The sequence below is a fragment of the Marmota flaviventris genome, chromosome 13 (assembly GCF_047511675.1).
Source record: "Marmota flaviventris isolate mMarFla1 chromosome 13, mMarFla1.hap1, whole genome shotgun sequence".
NCBI classification, from domain to species: Eukaryota; Metazoa; Chordata; class Mammalia; order Rodentia; family Sciuridae; genus Marmota; species Marmota flaviventris.
The window spans coordinates 81,861,894-81,882,730 of record NC_092510.1 but is presented as its reverse complement, the minus strand read 5'-3'; the positions used below and the strand labels follow the sequence as shown (position 1 = coordinate 81,882,730).

General features: G+C 37.3%; 1 protein-coding gene across 1 annotated transcript in view; it reads left to right on the top strand.

Moving 5' to 3' along the window:
- Positions 1-20,837, top strand: part of Svep1 (sushi, von Willebrand factor type A, EGF and pentraxin domain containing 1) — a 173,585-nt gene that overhangs the window by 134,118 nt on the left and 18,630 nt on the right. The window contains exons 37-41 of the mRNA XM_027943007.3: positions 7,095-7,767; positions 9,055-11,837; positions 13,938-14,163; positions 17,074-17,229; positions 19,281-19,344. Of these exons, the coding sequence (XP_027798808.3) occupies positions 7,095-7,767; positions 9,055-11,837; positions 13,938-14,163; positions 17,074-17,229; positions 19,281-19,344 (3,902 nt within the window). The remainder of the gene's footprint in view (positions 1-7,094; positions 7,768-9,054; positions 11,838-13,937; positions 14,164-17,073; positions 17,230-19,280; positions 19,345-20,837) is intronic.

Below are 20,837 nucleotides of genomic sequence, written 5' to 3'. Positions count from 1 at the left end.
CTTCTTATGTGACAAGGAAATCTCTTTAATATGAATGTGTCAGTGCAGGAGTGGCGTTGATGGTCCTAATTGTGCACCGAGGTGTGACTCACAGAGGTGTGAGCTGCATGGGACAATTTAAAACTCATTTAAGTGTTTATGACATGAATCCAGAAGATAGCAACACCTCTGCTATGGCTGCTTCCGAATGTGTGAAGAGCTGCTGCAGTCTCTCTGGAGTGTGAAAGCATTATTACTGGTGACACACTTATGTGACTAATTTTAAAGAGTCCTCTGTATTTAAGTGTTTGTGGTGGTTATGGTTTTATGTTCCAAATAATATCAAGGTATTGACAACTTCTGCTGATGCATAATCATCATATAAAACTATAGTTAATATAGTTAATACAGAAGATACAAAATTAACTATAGAAAATACAAAAATCTATATTGAAGACTCACCCATCATTTTGAGACCCAGAAATAAATAATGTTAATATTTTACTTCATTTTCCCCCAGAATCTTGTCTTGGCATATATTTTTAAATGTTAAAGATCATGATGTTTGCAAATTTCTATTTTTTTCATCTTTTCTTCACAAATCATACACTTCTTCACAGATTATTATCTGTAAGATTACACAAGAAGAGTTTTCTGCCTTCCAAATGTCTCTCCATATCTACATGTGGTGTATTTAAAGAAGCAATAAAGAAGTTAAAATAACAACAAACCCATTCATCTGAAGAGGATTTTCACATTCTTCAAAAGACTTCCACATAAATTTTCTGATATTGCCCCTTAACAAATATGGGACTTGGTAGAAAAAAAAAAAAAAAAAAATATATATATATATATATATATATATATATATATATATATGATACTTTATATATATATATATATATATTTATATAAATAAATTTGTTTATATGTGGTACTTGTTTGTTTATATGTGGTACTGAGAATCGAACCCAGTGCCTCACACATGCTAGGCAAGCGCTCTACCACTGAGCCACAACCCCAGCCCTGGTAGAATCTATATTATTCTCCTCTTTTTTCTATCTGAGACATGAAAATATTGGGCCACATTATCTTAGAGATCCCATCTGATCTGTGATTGATCTGTGGAGCTTTTCTGTCATTGACTAAATGGAAGTCAGTCTGCCCACCTAAGTCACAAAGCTACCAAGGGAAATGAGACCCTGTATAACAGTTCTTTCTATAGACATGAAGTGCTATGTAAGTTTGGCTATAGTACTGTTTTCTCTACCATGAGGGTTATATAATGTGGTGGTATTTCAATAACATGGGAGAAACTATCTTAGCATCTAATCAAATTTGTATAAATTATGCACAATTATAAATCACTATAATTTTTTTTTCCAAAAGAAAAAAATCAACTATTAAGAAGCAGGTTTACTTTTCTGAAATTAAAACTCTTGTTGAGAGAAAGAACTGTATTCCCTTTTATACACATCATCCCCTCTTTGATGTGCTCTGGAAAGATCCTCTCTGTCTTATTCCTTTTTTTTAGGCCAAATTTCTCATGAAACATTTGAAACATATAGAAAGGCAAAAAAGAAAACAGAATTCTTCTTTTTAAAAAATACTCATGTATCCATTGCTGAGATAAAAGTACATGTAAATTTTTGCCATAATTACCATAGATCTCCTTTTATAAAAGAAAAACAGTATTGTGAAGAGAAAGCCATCCTCTTCATTCTTCTACTCTCCTCAAAGAAACATGGTACATTTTGTCTTTATCACATACATATGTCCCCATAAAAATATTCTGTAGATTTGTGACTTTTGTATGTGTTGCTTCATAATTTATCCTTTAAATGTGGATTTTTCACCTAACATTATTCTTTTCACATTTATCCCTGTTGATACAGGTAAGTCAACTCATATGCACTGCTACAGTAGTTCCTTGTAAAAATGAGCAATGTATAAATTACCTATTTTTATTTTTTATGGTTATTAATCTGTTATATTTTCTTTTGATCAATTTGATTACATTTGGGTAATTTCCTTTTACATACCTTCCCATTCACTAATTTTTCTTTCTACTCTCTATAGTCTGTTTTTGAATGTGTCTATTCATTTAATTTTTTTTCCTTTGTGTTTATTCTAGAATTTCTATTTGTTGATTTTCAGATATTTCTCTTTTTTATAGTCTCTTCTTTTTTAATTGAATTTGAATCATTGATCTTTGTAAACATACTTCATACCATTAGTTTAGTTTAGGTTTTTTTTTCTTTTCATTCTTTGAAGTACAGGGGATTGAACCCAGGGGTGCTTTACCACTGAGCTACATCCTCAGACCTTTTTATTTTTTTTATTTTGAGACAGTATCTAAGTTGCTCATGCTGGCCTCAAATTGGTGATCCTCCTGCCTCAGCCTCATGAATCACTGGAATTACAGGCATGTGTCACCATGCCCAACTTTTTTTTCTTTTAAGATTTTAGAGAATTTTCTTCTATTATCTCATTCATCATTGATGTGCTAGCATTACAGTTTATAGAAGATAGATATGCTTACATATGTTTTATAATTTCAGATTGTGTCCTTATAGTAAACAGGGCTTGTTCAACATATGCCAATTTGTTATGATATGACTATGTGGATAATTTTTTCTACCAGGTACCCCAAGAGTATCGCCAACCTAATTTTACATTAATTTATCAATTTGAAGGTTTTCTGTACAAAGTGAGTGCTATCAATTCTGACCTCAAATCCATATGAGGTGCAGACTTGTAGATTGACGCCTTCATGGGGACTTTTATTTTTCCACCCCAGAGTTGGGCCTGTGGTGGGATCTTGCTAGATCATCCTTTCAGTGCATCTCCTCCGAGGATGTAGATTCACGCCAGAGACTCAGCTGTCACTCTCTCCTTCAACTCCACTTCCTTTCCTCATCTAATCCAGGATCCGCCATGGCATTCATTCACAGGCTTACTTTTCTGGTTTTAATTTTCTTCCTCCTGCCTAGAACATGGAGCTTTTCTTTCTGGTCAGCTCAGCTATGCATTGAAAATAGTGTCTGTCATACTTTATCAGGTATTGAATAAGGAGAGATTTGAGACTATGTTACAGCCAGAACCAGGAGTCGGTTCTCATCCTCTCTCTCTCTTTTACTCCTCTTCTGTTTCTTCCCCAAAGGTTTGATTGGCATAGGCCAACCTGTTCTCCGTGTCTTGTTCTATTCAGGGACAGCATCACTGTGATCAAGTCATGGCTTCTGCATACTGTGGCCTGTCTTGATGTCTCCTTAGGTGCTATTGACCTTATTAGATGATTAGGGGTTACTTCCAGTCTCAATTGTGCGTTCTCTGCCCTGTACAGCTTGTAACCAACCCAGGCCTGTTTATTGCATGACACACCTACACATTCTTGCTGCCGTCTCAAGAGTTTTTTCCTTTTATACTTGTGTTGTGCTTTGCATCCATCTTTCCTTGAATTACAGGAGCAAGGTCCACTCTCAAGCTGAGAACAAAAAACTGGCAGAGACTTCAGGAGGCCAGCATAGGAGGATGAATGCTAGAAAAAGAAAGAAGCAAGAAGCTTTGTTTCCACACCCTTCCCTAAACTTGGCCACTAAAAATTTCATCTTTTATCAAAACATTTAGCTTCTTGAAGCTTTCTCTGCAAACCCCCAAACCTAGGAGGTTTCCAGTTGTTTGCACAAATATATAAGTGGTCATTTGTTTCTTGTTTGCCTCCTGATCCTTAGGTTTATACTCCTTGGTGTGAATCTCAGAGGGTGGAAGGGCTATTGATTTCCTGAAAACCTAATCAAATTTTCCCCTTTTTGATTCTTCTGAAACATAAACTGCTGAATGCAATTATTGGATATGTTCAGATAAAAGCTTTGAATGTTGTTATTAATTGAAAGCAAGATTAATTACTGATGCACATTCATGCTTCCTATTGTTCTTATTAACTGCAGCTATTTAATGGGCTGTTCTATTTCTTTAGAAGAAGAGCTAATACCCCACTCGGGAGCTTTCTCTTAAAGTTTCCCAAGCACATGCCAATTAGTCAGCCTGCACTCAGCATGTGAATCAAATCACTGAAAATCGTTTGCTACTGAAAAACTACTCTGCCCATTTTCAAAGGATTTGGGGTTATCACTCCAAAAACATGAAAATGTATCCCAGCCAGTTCATCTTCAAATGTGCCCTTCTAAGGCACTAATGTAATCTTGATGGGCCATTTTTCCTTGGATTTAAGGAATAAAACAATTTATTCAGAAATATGTATGGCCTGATTTTCAATAAAAGCCTGCCAGAGAGTCCTTAATGCCTCTTGAATGAGAGCACAAAATGTTGTAATCTGTTACATTCTGTTGAACAGAATTTGGTTCACTATTGTATTGAGCAGAATTTAATTAAATATTCATTTTAGATTTGTTTCCAATTGTTCTTGCTTTGGAAGCCAGCATTTATGGGCATATTTCATCATCTCTATACAACTTTACCATTCTCTAAATATTATTTTTCCACGTTTTTATTATCAAGATGTTACAAAGGTGTCAGGAGATCTGCGTCAGGAATGGGGGCAGAGATCTGTGGCTGCACATGCTCACCCACCAAACACCAGGGCAACCCTATCAGAAAATACCCATTTCTAGCTCTTGCCCTCCTCCCCCCTTTCCTGGTGTTTGTATGCCACTCGGATTTGTAAGTTCCCGGTGTGTCCCCGCAGTGTTCCACTCCCCTTGCTTTGTTCCTGCCACTCTTCTGCCCTGCACGACCCTTCTTCCACTTCTCCTCTCTCATAACTGGGAGGCCTTCTCTCCCCTTCCCATTCTCTGTCAGAATCCATCACTCCTCCTTCAACTGAGCACTGTGGGCATGAAGGGGGCCTGTGGTGCCCCCAGGTAGTTGTGGGGTAGGGAGCAGAGGTGCAAGCCAGTAGATGCATTGGCATCACATCTGTGCACTAAGGAAGTGACTCTGGCACATGGCAGGCCCTTCAAAGTTATTTAATAAGGGGCTGAGGGTCATAAAGAAAATTCAAGATTGTAGGTTAGACCTAAGGGAGTGTAGGTTCTAAGAAATCATGGATAGTGTTGAAAATGCATTCTTTTAATTCATTTATTCAAAGAAATATATATTTAGTGGTGATATTCCCTTAAATTATAGAACAGCTCGGTTGTGATTGTCCACCAGAAGTTGTTGGTGGAGATTTTTCAGATCAGGTGGTCAGAGGCCTAACAAAGTGCTGACAAATTATAAAACACAATTCCTGTGCTCTCCAGAGACTCGGTGGAATAAGGAGGGTTCTGGAGGTAGATGCTCCTTCCTCAAATCAGCTGACCTCATGAAATAAAGGAAAAAATTTATAGATGGCACAATGGATTCTTGTAAGTCAAGGATGTCTGAGGTTATGTCTGTGAACTTCAGCCAATGAAATATGCTGGCAACATCAACGGATCCATGAACATAAGAAAGCATATTTCAAAGTGTGCAAATGATGCAAACTGTGCTATAACATATCAGGAGCCAGCCAATGGGACTTCCACTCAGAGCACAGCCTACACAGGAACAGTAGAATCTGTACACCCAAATCAGGGATAATGGATTTTTCCATGATAAAAGTTTGCTTTTAACATGTTGTGTGTATACCTTCCCGCATCTTCTAAGATAGAAGTCATCTAAATGTTAAGTTCAGATCCTTATATAAAGAATTGAGCTTATTCAAACAATGAAGTACAGCAGGTCATAACTGGAGACTCACTCAGTTGTTGGGCACATCAATGAGTATTCATTTACAGACTCCTTCTATCCATTGCATGACCTAAGACAGTGGGTAGGATGAATGTACATATCTCTACAGATGCCCTACCATTTTGCCCTTGATCTACCTATTTCCTATACATTTCATAAATAATCACCCACTAGGATAAGGGAATTCCAACCTCTGTACAAAAGCCAATCCTTTATAAAACTAAAAGAGATCTCAAGATAATTTTCTGATAACTAATGACCTAAGAATGTTTAATGACTGATGGGTCAAATAAATTTGTGCTACTGACACTGCAGTACATTTTCCATAGGACACCCACAAATTGTGACCTTACCGACCTTGTTTTGAAAAGAGAGCAGTATTGTGGAAACTGTTAGAAGTGTTAGAATCTGATAAACCAAATTCAGATCTCATTTCTACTGCTTACAGTTGTGTGACTTTAGACAAGTTACTGAGCCTATCTGAAGCACCATGGACTCATCTTTAAATGAACCAATCAATTTGTCTAAACTATTAAGTACTCAATTATTTTAGTCCCCTTACCATTTATTATCAAAATGACAGACTGAGCACATGCTAGATATTATTTTAAAACTCTGTCATCTTTCTCTTCAATCGAATGATCATGAAAATAAAAATGACTTAAATGTAATAGCACTAATACTGCATATCCTAATATTTTGTTCTGCTTCGTTGAGCTAGCACTTGAGAATAAGATTTTTTCATATCATCAATCTATCATCCTATGTAGGCATATGTCATCATACCTTATGCATAAAGAAAGAACTGTTAAGCAAAATTTTTCATTCTGATTGAATAACAAAGCCCATATGCAAAACATGGCTTTTAACTCTAATCACATAGATAAAAAGTTTTAGAGGCATTAAAGACTGAAATTATAATCACTGTTTTAAAGTTCACTGAATATAATTATATAACTATGAGCTCTTCTAGGCTTAACGTGAAGCTTTTTCAAAGACAAGTGCTAGCAACAGACTAAAGCCATCTTATAGACAGATGGAGTTCCCATTTTAAATTGTATCAAATAGGACCATCGCTTACTTCTCGCTTTTATTTCGAACATGTGCAACAGTTATTAGAGTTCCTTAAATAGGAAAAATCTTAAATCCATTTCTCTTTCTGAACAAACAATATTAACATCAAAATGCATTTACATATCTCAAATGAAGTTCACTTGATCAATAAGCTCAATATTCAAATAGTAACTATAATATTCTTTATAATACTAAAGAACAAAGATAAAAGTAAAGTTGCTGTTGAAAAGATCTGAAAATAGATGCAAATGCTTTTTCTCAAATATTCAGTATACTTAGTTGTTGTCTCTTTTCCATCAACCTCTTAGGTATACCCTTGCTGGGCCTGATACTGCTGAGTGTCTGGCCAATGGGAAATGGAGTGGAAGTAACCAACAGTGTCTGGCTGTCTCCTGTGACGAGCCCCCCAACGTGGACCATGCCTCTCCAGAGACTGGCCATCGGCTCTTTGGAGACATCGCAATCTACTACTGCTCAGATGGTTACAGTCTGGCAGACAATTCCAAGCTTCTCTGCAATGCCCATGGAAAGTGGGTTCCCCCAGAGGGTCAGGCCATGCCCCACTGCATAGCTCATTTCTGTGAAAAACCTTCATCCGTTTCTTATGGCATCTTGGAATCTTTGAACAAAGAAAAATTTGCAGCTGGCTCAGTTGTGAGCTTTAAGTGCATGGAAGGCTTTGTGCTGAACACTTCAGCAAAAATAGAGTGTATGAGAGGCGGGCAGTGGACCCCCTCCCCCACATCCATCCAGTGCATCCCAGTGCGGTGTGGAGAGCCGCCAAGCATCATGAATGGCTACGCAAGTGGATCCAACTACAGTTTTGGGGCCTTGGTAGCTTATAGCTGCAACAGAGGGTTCTACATCAAAGGGGAGAAGAAGAGCACCTGTGAAGCCACGGGACAGTGGAGTAGCCCCATTCCCACTTGCCACCCTGTATCTTGCAGTGAACCACCTAGGATTGAGAATGGCTTTCTGGAGGTAAGAAACTGATTAGCAAAATGGTCCATGCTTCTCACTTCCAGGACCAGCCCACTGTGACTAACCCTGGTGTTCAGAAGCAAGGCCAGTAAACAGATTATTGCTATTGGTGGTGAACATGGGATAATATTTAAACAAGATGATTCTGAGTCCTTTTGACATACAGCTTTCTATATTCTATTAGTATATAGGTAGTCTAAGTGAAAGACTTTTTGCTTAGATTTATTTTCTGTCCATTGGAAGAAGATATAGAGAATGAGTATGAAATTTTTCTTAATTTATTTTCTTAACAAATATTTCCAGAGCTTCTGCTAGCTGCTAGGTATACTTATGAGCACTAGCATTGAACAGTACAATTAGGTCCTTGATAGCATGATGTTTACATGTACTTGGGACCCTCAAACAAAACCAGGAAATAACTCCAAATACTGCTAAGTTCACCATAGCCCTGAAGCAGTAATTTTTTTATTTCTATTTATTGTTATAACTAACAAAGAACCATAATAATCATCTTAAATGTTTAATTATTAGTTCATCTGCCTAAAAAGATCCATTATTATATTATGTACTTAAATTTTTAAGATCATGAATATTAAAGTTTTATTTTTAAAGATGAAAGGAGTCTGGGGATGTGCCTCTGTGGTAGAGCACTTGCCTAGCATGTGTAAGGCCCTGAGTTCAATCCTCAGCACCATTAAAAACAATAAAATGGCTAAAGATGGAAGGTTCATCTTTATTTTCAACCCTCTGTTACAGGAGCAATTTTTAAAACTATGCTATGAAGAAAACAAATAAGATTCTTAAGATGTATCCATAAAAATATTTTATTTCTATTATTATCATCTATTATTATTATCATTAACAAATGTATATGCATTTGTGTGTTTCCTTTTCTGTGGTTAAAACAGCAAACTGTAGCATTTCTTTGGTCATCAAGATTTTTTCTTACTTTACCAAGCAATCTATAATTTTTTAAGCATACCTTATCAATATAGAGTATATTGATATTTTACTTCATATGGGCTCAGCCCTATGGTAAATATTTCTGCAGTAGGTGTTATTTAATTTGATCTATATTTCACTTCTACATTTCCAGTTAGGAAAAAAAACATTAAGTGGACCTGCTGAACAAAAAACGCAAATCTTTATTAACTCCTAATGAATGCGTTTTTATGTAAGCCTCTGGTTTTGTCCTTTTTTTTTTTTTTTTTTTACTGCTAAAGCATTTAGTCAGTTATATTTTCTGCCATATAAATTATGTGCACTCACTTTCTCCCTGTCATTCAGCACACAACGGGCAGGATCTTCGAGAGTGAAGTGAGGTACCAGTGTAACCCAGGCTACAAGTCCGTGGGGAGTCCTGTGTATGTCTGCCAAGCCAATCGCCACTGGCACAGTGAATCCCCTCTGTCCTGCATCCCTCTCAACTGTGGAAAACCTCCCCCAATCCAGAATGGCTTCATGAAAGGAGAACACTTTGAAGTAGGGGCCAAGGTTCAATTTTTCTGTAATGAGGGTTATGAGCTTGTTGGTGACAGTTCCTGGACCTGCCAGAAATCTGGCAAATGGAGTAAGAAGTCAAACCCCAAGTGTGTGCCCGCCAAGTGTGCCGATCCGCCCCTCGTGGAAAACCAGCTCGTACTGAAGGAGTCAACTACTGAGGTAGGAGTGGTGACATTTTCCTGTAAAGAAGGGCATGTTCTACAAGGTCCCTCTGTCCTGAAGTGCTTGCCAAACCAGCAATGGAATGACTCGTTTCCCGTGTGTAAGATGGTTCTTTGCCGTCCACCTCCTCTCATTTCCTTTGGTGTCCCTGCTCCTTCTGCTGCCCTTCATATTGGAAGTACTGTCAAGTATTCTTGTGTAGATGGGTTTTTCCTAAAAGGAGATGCTACCATTCTCTGTCAAGCTGATGGCACCTGGAGCTCTCCACTGCCAGAATGTGTTCCAGTAGAGTGTCCCCAACCCGAGGAACTCCCCAATGGCATCATTGATGTGCAAGGCCTTACCTATCTCAGCACAGCTCTCTATACCTGCAAGCCAGGTTTTGAGTTGGTAGGAAATACCACCAATCTTTGTGGAGAAAATGGTCACTGGCTTGGAGGAAAACCAACCTGTAGACCCATTGAGTGCCCAAAGCCCAAGAAGATTTCACATGGCAAGTTCTCTTACACAAACCTTCACTACGGACATATCGTTACATACTCTTGTGACCGAGGCTTCCTACTCAAAGGTCCCAAAGACCTGACCTGTTTAGAGACAGGTAATTGGGATGGGCATGCCCCATCTTGCAATGCCATTCACTGTGATCCCCCACAACCCATTGAAAATGGTTTTGTAGAAGGCGCAGATTACAGCTTTGGTGCCATGATCATCTATAGCTGCTTCCCTGGGTTTCAGGTGGCTGGTCATGCTATGCAGACCTGTAAAGAGTCAGGATGGTCAAGCTCCATCCCAAAGTGTGTACCCATAGACTGTGGTCTCCCTCCTCATATAGATTTTGGAGAATGTACTAAAGTCAAAGATAACCAGAGATATTCTGATCAAGAAGATGACATGATGGAAGTTCCATATCTGTCTCCTCACCCTCCTCAACGTTTGGCTAAAACCTGGGAAAATACCAAGGAGTCTCCTGATGCACATTCATCCAACTTTCTATATGGCACTGTGGTTTCCTATACCTGTAACCCAGGATATGAGCTTTTGGGGAATCCCATATTGATCTGCCAGGAAGATGGAACTTGGAATGGCAGTGCACCTTCCTGCAATTCAATTGAATGTGACTTACCTATTGTTCCTGAAAATGGCTTTTTGCATTTTAAAGAGGCTACTGTGGGAAGTGCTGTGCAGTATAGCTGCAATCCCGGGCATGTTCTAGTAGGCTCTGACTTGCAAATTTGTCTACAGAATAGGAAGTGGAGTGGTGCCCCGCCACACTGTGAGGCCATTTCATGCAAAAAGCCACATCCAATCATGAATGGGTCCATCAAAGGAAGCAGCTACACATATCTGAGCATTGTGCACTATGCGTGTAATCCTGGGTATGTGTTAAATGGCACTGAGAAGAGAACATGTCAGGAAAATGAAAAATGGGATGGGTCTGAGCCAGTTTGCATTCCTGTGGATTGTGGCTCACCACCAATCTCAGCCAATGGCCAGGTGAAAGGTGATGAGTATACATTTCAAAAGAAGGTTGAGTACACTTGTGATGAAGGGTTCTTGCTTGAGGGAACCAGGAGTCGTGTTTGTCTTGCCAATGGAAGTTGGAGTGGAGTCACTCCCAACTGCATACCTGTCAGGTGTGCCACCCCACCACAGGTGACAAATGGAATGATGGATGGCCTGGACTTTGGCTTCAAGAAGGAAGTGGTGTTCCACTGTAAGGAGGGCTATGTGTTGCATGGTGCTCCAAAACTCACCTGTCAGTCAGATGGTACCTGGGATGCAGAGGTTCCTGTCTGCAAACTAGTCCACTGTAGACCTCCGGAAGATCTTGCCCATGGCTTCCCTAATGGTTTTTCCTTTTATCATGGACGGCATATACAGTACCAGTGTTTTTCAGATTATAAGCTTCATGGAAGTCCTTCAAGACGGTGTCTCTCCAATGGTTCCTGGAGTGGCAGCCCACCTTCCTGCCTACCTTGCAGGTGTTCCGCACCAGTAATTCAAAGTGGAACTGTCAATGGGACTGATTTTGGCTGTGGAAAGGTAGCCCACATTCAGTGCTTCAAAGGCTTCAAGCTCCAAGGACTTTCTGAAATCATCTGCGAAGCCAATGGCCAATGGAGTTCTGACTTCCCACATTGCAAACATGTTTCTTGTGGTCCTCCCCCAACCATCCCAAACTCATTCATCATGGAAAGCAGCTCTTTGGAGGAAATCGTGGTAACTTACAGCTGCAAAGCTGGCTATGTCAAACGAGGCAAATCAGAACTTGTTTGTACAGAGAAAGGGACATGGAGCCAGCCTTATCCCGTCTGTGAGCCCCTGTCCTGTGGACCCCCACCATCTGTCATCAATGCAGTGGCAACAGGAGAGGAACACACCTATGGAAGCAAAGTGAAACTCAGGTAAGACTATGACTCTAGGGTCTCCAAGGGGTGCAGGCAGGAGGATTGTAAAATGAAAGTGATAGGTCAAAACTTAGCTAGGGAGGAAGAAACCACCACCTCTGGACTATTCTCCGAGAATCAAAACTGTTAACACTGGATTTATCTTAACATATAATTTTGCAGAAGTATATTGAGTGTAAAAGTAAATTTATGTTTTTTATGACTGATTTCTAATGTAATTACCATAACTATCTTGAAACAACAAGATCCTTTAGCTATCTTGGATAGCTCTTGAATTGTGAGGCTCTTTTAAAACATCATGATAGTAAATTTCCTTATGTTTGTAACTTGATGGTTATATTTATACATGTGAATGTTAGGGAAAATAAAGAAAATTCAGGCCAAAAAGTACAACTTGCATTGAACAATAAAAAGAAAAGAGATAATCTAAAAGGGACTTCCAACCTATGTCATCTAAATAAACCAAGCATTTAATGCCCAGACCATGATTTTTGCTGGAAATTTCTCCATCTAAAATGTATTATTAAAATAAAATACGATAAAGTGTGGAATTAATTTGTGAATTAGGTTTGGGAACAAATAATTAAAATGTTCAAATGTATTGAAAGACTCTAAAACAATTTAAATTTTATTTACATCTCTGAATTAATTATGGATGAGCCTCCATGTATTCTTGTGTTGGATTTGACTAATAATTCAGCAACTCTTCTTAAGCATTCTGTTGTGGAATCTTAGCTCCACGTTATAAATGCAGCAATCAGTAGCTCCAAGAGGGGGCTGAGATGATAATGATGCTGAGGAGTAGTGGATAATACACTGAAGAGAAAAAAAAAACTATTATTCCTTGCTTTGGAACCACATTTTAAAGTTTCCATTTGGATGTTAGTGAGTCAAAGTATCTTGAGAAGCCACAGTGCCACCTGCCTCTCAAGACTTCCCTGCTTTTTGTTCCCTGTTGGATGTTGATTACATCGTCTTTCAGATCCTTACTTAATATCTGATAATTAAATCCCTATGCATTTGTAAAACCTCTGACACCTAACTATGCTGGCAATTTGTGAAATTTTTAGAATGTTATCTAGGAATAAATGTTAATAAATTAAATCATTTAATCTAAAAGACAGTCTAGAATCATGGTAAAAGTATGGACTGCAGAGCCACAGTCCCTCTAAATAATAGATTTACTATTGAGCTTGATAGGAGGCAGGTAATCAGCCCAATCATTCCATCAACATGTGGCTTTAAGCAATCCACTTGATCTCTGGTGTAAATTTCATCATCTGCAAAATGGGAATAAAGATAATAAAGATAATCATAGCACTACTCCTAAGGGTGACATTAGAATTCGAGTTGCTATTTGTACAGCATTTAGTACAGTGACGAGAATTTACCAAGGGCTGTGTAAACACTTATTGAATAAATAAATGCGAATTTTAAAAATCATAGAAAGTATGAGAGCTAGGTTGAGTTGAGCTTGAACACTAATACTGCAGTTACATGATAATACCCAATAATCAGAATTGAAAGAAATATCCTACGTAGAGCTTAGAACAATACTTAGCACAAAGCAGATGCTCAGTAAGTATTAATTATGTTATACTTTTACCAATAGATGAGTCTATTTGAACTTTGTCTATAATTTCTTGAACTCTTAGCTGCTTTTAGAATAAAAATAAATTTAATAATGCTATTATTCCCAGTGAAGAAAAATAACATCAACATTTAAAGAAACTTTAGCCTTAGCTAATCTTGAATGTGCATAGCTAAGGATTAATCTGACTATCATTGCTATAATAATGTTTTTCATGGCAATGCTATCCACTTGACATTTGAATCAGTTTTTTTAAGTACTTATTTTCTAGTTTTAGGTGGACACAATATATTTTGTTTTTATGTGGTTCTGAGAATCGAACCCAGTACCCCACGTATGCTAGGCGAGCACGCTACCACTTGAACCACATCCCCGGCCCTTGAATCAGTTTTGATGTAGCACATTAAATGTCTACTGAGCCTTATAATGGCTTCTTAAATCCAAAAATAGGTCAGAAACTATATTGTGCTTCTTTAAAGACATTTATTCTTGCATTTCCATTGCAGATGTCTAGAAGGTTATATAATGGATACAGATATAGATACATTTACCTGCCAGGAAGATGGTCATTGGTTCCCAGAGACAATCTCCTGCAGTCCTAAACAGTGTCTTCTGCCTTCAAACACAACACACATACTTGTTCATGGAGGAGACTTCAGTGTGAATAAGCAAGTTTCTGTGACCTGTGTAGAAGGGTATGCCTATCAGGGAGCTAACGTATCGACATGTCAGGTAAGACTATCTTAATTGGAACATGTAAATCAAATTTCTAGACATCTATATGTCATCAGGATAAAATGTGCAGTCTCCTGTCCTGAGAAGAAAGGATGCCTCACATTTTCATTTACATTAAAGGTTTTAAGAAGTTTCTTGGTTAAAAAGTAAAATAAAATAAAATAATGTATCATTCCTCCCAACATTCTCATTTTGAAACTTATAAGTACTTAAGTTAGGTGAAGTGTTAAAATACCTGTATCAGGACATTTGTGACAAGTTAACCATAATGATTTTAGTTTTGGTTTTGGGGGTTGGGGCTTTGAGGTTTATTTTTTGCTCAAAAGAGTGTCATATAAAAAGGAACCGTGGGTCATGCCAAATGTTTTCAGTTTCAGCAGAAAGCCCAAAGTCTACGGAAGCAGACAGCCAACTGGAGTCAAATCCAGCCTCTGCTACTCATGACTTGTTTGAACTTTCTTAAAGTTCCTTAAAATTTCTGATCTTCAGTTTCCTTATTTGAAATGTGTATAACAATACACATCTTGTATGGTGGTTGTGAGAAGCCAGACAACACAAGGAAACTATGCATGAGTTTGTTTCAGCAAACAATGATCTTTTCAAAGATAGTGGTTGATTTGTATCCATAGACTCTTTTTTTTTTTTTTGGTCTCCATTGAAACATTAATAAGTTCTGTGACCTTACATTTCTCCAGCTTGTTTTCTTTGTAAATCTGTGGTAATTGAAAGTATCAAATTATTTAATGTATATGAAGTTTCTAGTACAAGCCTAAAATGTAGCAGGAACTCAAGAATTATTTTATTCTCTCTGACTTTTCCATTTGTAAGTCATGCATACTTAATGATTGATTGCTACCATACCTGAAAGCAAAATCATCACAGGGAACAGGTCAAATGACTCCCATTGTTACCATGCTCTCAAATTTCGCTTAGTTCTAGAAGATCTTACTTAGATTTACAGCTAAAATTTTTGAGGGGAGACTTTTGAGGGAGGGGGTATCAGAGACTGAACCTAGGGGCACTTAACCACTGAGCCATATCCCCAGACCTTTTTATTTTTATTGTTTTGTTTGTGTTGTGTTTTGTTTTGTTTTGAGACAGCATCTTGCTGAGTTGCTTAGGGCCTCAGTAAGTTGCTGAGACTGGCTTTGAATTTACAATCCTCCTGCCTCAGCCTCTGTAGCTGCTGAGATTACAGGCATGCACCCCCATGCCCACATTGAGAGGAGGCTTTTTTGCAAGAACTGTCTGAATCAAGCAGAGTCCCTCCATGACTAAGGGAATCAAAGTGATGTTCTCCAGTTTTGGGTGTATGGACAACTGAGTAGTCCCCCGGTTCCCTGGATACCCTGGATCCTGGTGACTCTTTTTTTTTTCCCCAGTATTTTATTTTTGAAAACCTTAATTACTTCCTCATACATAATGGGACCTTCATCCTTGCCTAACTGGGTTTTGGTTTAATTTTCTGGTCTCAAAGTTTTTAAATGCATAAATTGCATACGATTATATTAGTACCTAGAAATATTTTATTACAAGGCAATTAAATGATTCTATAGTTTGTAGGACAAATAAATATATAAAGAGATCAATACAAATTTTTAAAAATTAATACTGAAGGAAGACCAACACTGTCAGATTAAGACATGTTAAGAATTTCAGAACTTGCTGAGCACAGTGACCCATGCTTATAATACCAGTGACTTGGAAGGCTGAGGCAGGAGAATCACAACTTTGAAGCCAGCCTCAGCAACTCAGAGAGATCCTGTCTCAAAATAAAAGTGAAAAATAAAAAAGGGGGTGAGGATGTAGCTCAGTAATAAAATACTCCTGATTTCAATCCCCCGTACCAAAACCAAAACACAAAAAAAACAAAAATCCTTCCCATCAGTGTAATATTGGTGTTAAAGAAAGAAAAATGAATGGAACAGAAAAAAACGAGTCAGAAGTGGATACTGTAAGGAAACATCACAAGCGTTGGAAAAAGGAATGACTAATGAATTATTCTGACAAAATCGGGGACTGGGGCTGTAGCTCAGTGGCAGAGCTCTTGCCTTAGCACGCATGAGGCACTGGATTTGATCCTCAGTACCACATAAAAAGAAACTTTTAAAATAAAGGCATTCTGTCCATCTACAACTACAAAAAAAATAGACACACACTGTATCACAGTCAGCAAGAGAATAACTATCAATCTTCAAAGAAAACAACTGTGGGACTGGGGTTGTGGCTCAGTGGTAGAACATTTGTCTAACACATGTGAGGCACTGGGTTTGATCCTCAGCACTACACAAGTAAGTAAGTAAGTAAGTAAGTAAATAAATAAATAAATAAATGTATTGTGTCCATCTACAACTAAAAAAAAAGTACTTTTAAAAAAAGAATATTTAAAGAAAAAATTTTTTTACTAAGTGACCCCTTCAAAATAATGATAGAATATTTTCAAGTATTCATCTTGAAATGGAGAAAAGAAAACTGTCTTTTTAAAGTTTGAGCAGCCCACCTAAAGGCTGCCAGTCCTCATAAACTTTTAATGAAAATGTGGAATCATATGAAATATAAGGTGCCTTAGTTAGAAATCTTAGAATATTTATATCAGCCATTCAGTCCTCATGTCTTATCATGAAATCATAGAGATTGGTGTTCTTGATTTTTGAATGGATTATATTAAGAAGAAAACACTTATTTTATCTGTTTAAGAAATGTCCAAAAATGCTGATGATGGTGAAGACCATCTGATAATTGGTGTGTGCTTTTTAGGGCTACAAATAATAGCCCTAAAAAGTAGGACTAAATTCTAGGCTCTTTTGACTGTCATTTTGGGAATTATTCTGCCACATACCAATATTTGTAAACTTCTCCACTTATGTATTAATTCCTGAAGACAACCTAAATTTATTTGTTACTTAGCCTGACGGTTCCTGGGATCCACCAATTTCTGACGAATCCTGCAACCCAGTTTCCTGTGGGGAACCTGAAAGTCCAGAACATGGATTTGTGGTTGGCACTAAATACACCTTTGGAAGCACAATTACGTATCAGTGTGAACCTGGCTATGTATTAGAGGTAAGAAAACAAATTGTTTAACTAGAATTAATTTGTTTTTCTGATACACTTGGGAATATTTTTAGTATTAGCCCAAGTTGACTTCACCAACTTTGTTCCTAAAAGATCCTATTATACTTTGTTGCCTTATATATACTCTAATGTTTACCTAGAAATAGTTAAGGGGATATAGAATTTTAAGAAGCAAAATGTCTTGAATAAAAAAAAAAAAATGAAAGCTATGTTTAAGGAAGAGGAAGTCAGTTTTCCAACCACAAACCCCTACTGTGACTTCAATTGAACATCGAAACATGTTTGGATTGCTGGTGACCACACTTTGCAACAAAGACACCTGTCGCTATGGTGAGGTGACAACAAGGATTTAGGCAGGCAAAGTTGGGATTTCGCAAAACAATGAGTTCATATAGATTGGTAAATTCTTGATAAAGAAGCCAGATAGCCATATCAGAGCACTCCTAACCAAATACCATCTTTCTTCTTCAGATCCCTCTTGGTTATAATATTAAAACCCCATCAGCAGTACTTAGGTATCCCTGTTTGGTTTAGTGGGAGGACCACAATTAATTTTGCTGAAAACATTATCTTAGCATCAAACTTGCCATTTAAAAGACCAACTTACAAAACATAAGACTGTCATCTGGTTTTTCAGGAAATTCTTCTTCCATGTCTTTATTTTTCATAGGTGAATTTAAATATAGTTTTTGCAGAAGTATTCATTGCCAGCAGCCTGTTAAATTTGTGTAGGATGACCCATTATTTTCTGACCATGCAATTAAGGAAATGTCATAAGATGAGTCCATGAAAGCTGGAACCAGGCTTCTATGAATCTTGTTTTATTTCCTCAAAAAGTTAAAAAATAAGAATAAAAATAAGGTAATAATGTAAGGATAGATTGATAAAAACCCTTATCTTTTAGAGATTCAAACTGAAAATATTACTATTAAATTATTTGATGATGTCTGAGATTTGCTTCAAAATAATGTGGTGGGAGAGGGCGGGGCTCAGATGAAATAAGATTGACCTTGAATTCAAGGGTTAGCTTGCTGGTGTTTACAGGGAAGTGTCTTTTTTTTCCCTAGAACACAGTTTCATAATAATATGATATGTAAAGTCTCTATGCAATGAAAAAAATATTATAGAATGTGCTGAAGTTCATAAACTTGACTTAAAGTCAAACCCCTTAAAATATTACTTAGAACCCAGCCTTTTTTAAACATGTAATATTATAAATGATTATTTATTTACTATTCCATAGTATATTAGGAACTTAATGCATGGAAAAGGAGTTACCCTTAGGAACACAAATGATTATAGCAAGATATTATAGAGAATTGGGAAGCAGAGAAAATATAGAAATCATACTCAGGAATCAAAGAACAGAACTTTAGCTTAATAACTGCAGGGAGCCAGCAACCTCTCCTGTACCTATCCTGTAGTCCTCAAGGGCTACAGGATATTTAAAAATGTATTCAGATAACAATTCTAAATAATTTTTTAATAAAATTATATTTCAGAAGGCAGGGAGAAAATTTTAGAATGACCTTATCCAGAATATTTAAAATTTTAAATGCACGGATCCTCAATGGGGTAAGCTGATGTTAAACAGATAAATTACACTATTGAAAAACTCAATCCTCATATCAATATGGTATCTCATAACCCTTGCTATACCTCTCAGGTATGGAAAGATACATACAATTCAAAGTATTTTTTTAAATATACTAAGCAGATATACTTCTTGGGCCTTTCTAACCCAGTCTACATCAGTCTTTGCTATAGATTATAATTAGCTGTGATTTAAAGTGGAAGGGGAAGCCCAGTTGTATGTAAGTTAATTACACTAGTCTTCCAGGGATGAATCTTGAAGTAACTTGACAAATAGGTTTTTGGAATCTAAAGCTACTCCTTTCCCTGTATTCATTTGCTAGATTTAGTTAGCATTCCAGTGTTGAGCCATTCAAGTTAATAGCCACGCTAGCTTTGCAATCCCTTGTCATCTTCCTATTACGGAGTTTTGATCTTGTTGGTGACCCCTCTCCACTGATCCACAGGGGAACAGAGAACGCGTGTGTCAGGAACACAAAGTATGGAGTGGAGGAGCAGCAACCTGCCAAAGTAAGTTAGATGCCACTTCATATTCCCGAAAATGATACTGAGGACACAAGGTAATGGTGTGGCTTTGTTTTTCTTTATATATCAGTTTTGTAATTTAAAATTTTTTTTTTAATTTTTTGAACCAACTCCATCAACGGTATGAGAATATTTAATGGGCTTTTGTTCAAGGACACTGAATCAATAAAAGGACCAAAAACTGAAGCAGAGATTGGTGATTAATTAGAGTAAAATACAAGATCCCCGGCTCCGAAATGGAAAACATTTTGTTTGGGAACTAATTAATTATTGTGTTGATTTGTATTTTGGGGCGGGGGTTTCCCCCCAAAACAGGCACAATTAGAAGAAGTTTTGGAGCTCTTGCTTCTTGGTGGCAGTAATGGCCAATACAGGCATCTTTCTTTAAGTGCTGGGATATCTGTCAAATAAGTGATTTTTCAGTTTATATGTATGTAATGTTGAATTAACTCATTTTATGAGAACAACCAGGTTTATTTGGCAACAGTTAGTTTAATCCACATGACTTCTTTCCCAATCTGTGGCCCATGTACTTCCTCTACCAAAAAAAAAAAAAAAAAAAAAAAGCCAATATATTTAGAGACAGTCATTTTAAACCAATGCAAGTTTTTGTTTTTGTTTTTGTTTTTTTCTGGTGGAGTTGTCAGATTCTCAAGCTGGAAGGCCCCCTTAGATGATCCACTTCAGTCTCTCTGACTAACAAATGAGCCAGTGGGGGTTAGGAGAAACAAGTGGTCTGCCCACTATCTCATCAAGTCAGTGGCTGAGCAGGTGCTAGGATTCCAGGAACTTAAATCCTTATTTCTGGTAGTTTCAACGATATTTTCAGAGGTAGATGAATAAGATAATTTTGTGTATATGGGACAGGTAAGCCTTTTAAGGAATATTATATTATTATACGGAAGTAATTCAGTGGAGAATAATGACTGCTTTTAGTTCTAAAAATCTTGGATAAAGATTATAGAGAAAAACATTTTTAAAATAGTGAGTATCCTCTCAAGTCACAGAAATGCAGCATTCATCTGGCACTTGGGACATTCCTGATAATGGCATTTTTATATAAATTGCTCATGATCCAAAGTGTGTGTATGTATGCATGGAGGAGGGAGGTGCAGAATGCAAAGGAATCATGCACACCTGGCACTGAAGAACTTCATGGTGTTGGAGGGGGCAGGATCCATTTTGCAATTTAGCTCAAACTGCAAAGACTATGGTTTGCAGAGTTTTCATCTCAGAAATGCGAGACAGTAATAGAAAACCGTGTATGTATCTTATTATTCCCTGGGGCTTTCTTTACTTCTTCCTAAATTATCAGTATCATACAAGTTAATTTCAAGAAATTAGGTAACACAAATAAGCAAAACGAAACAGCTTTTGATCCCACCACTTAGGGGTTAAAAACTATTAGTATTTTGATACATTTCCTTGCATATTTTCTCCCCAAGCATATAAAATATCAGTATTTCAGTATGCATACT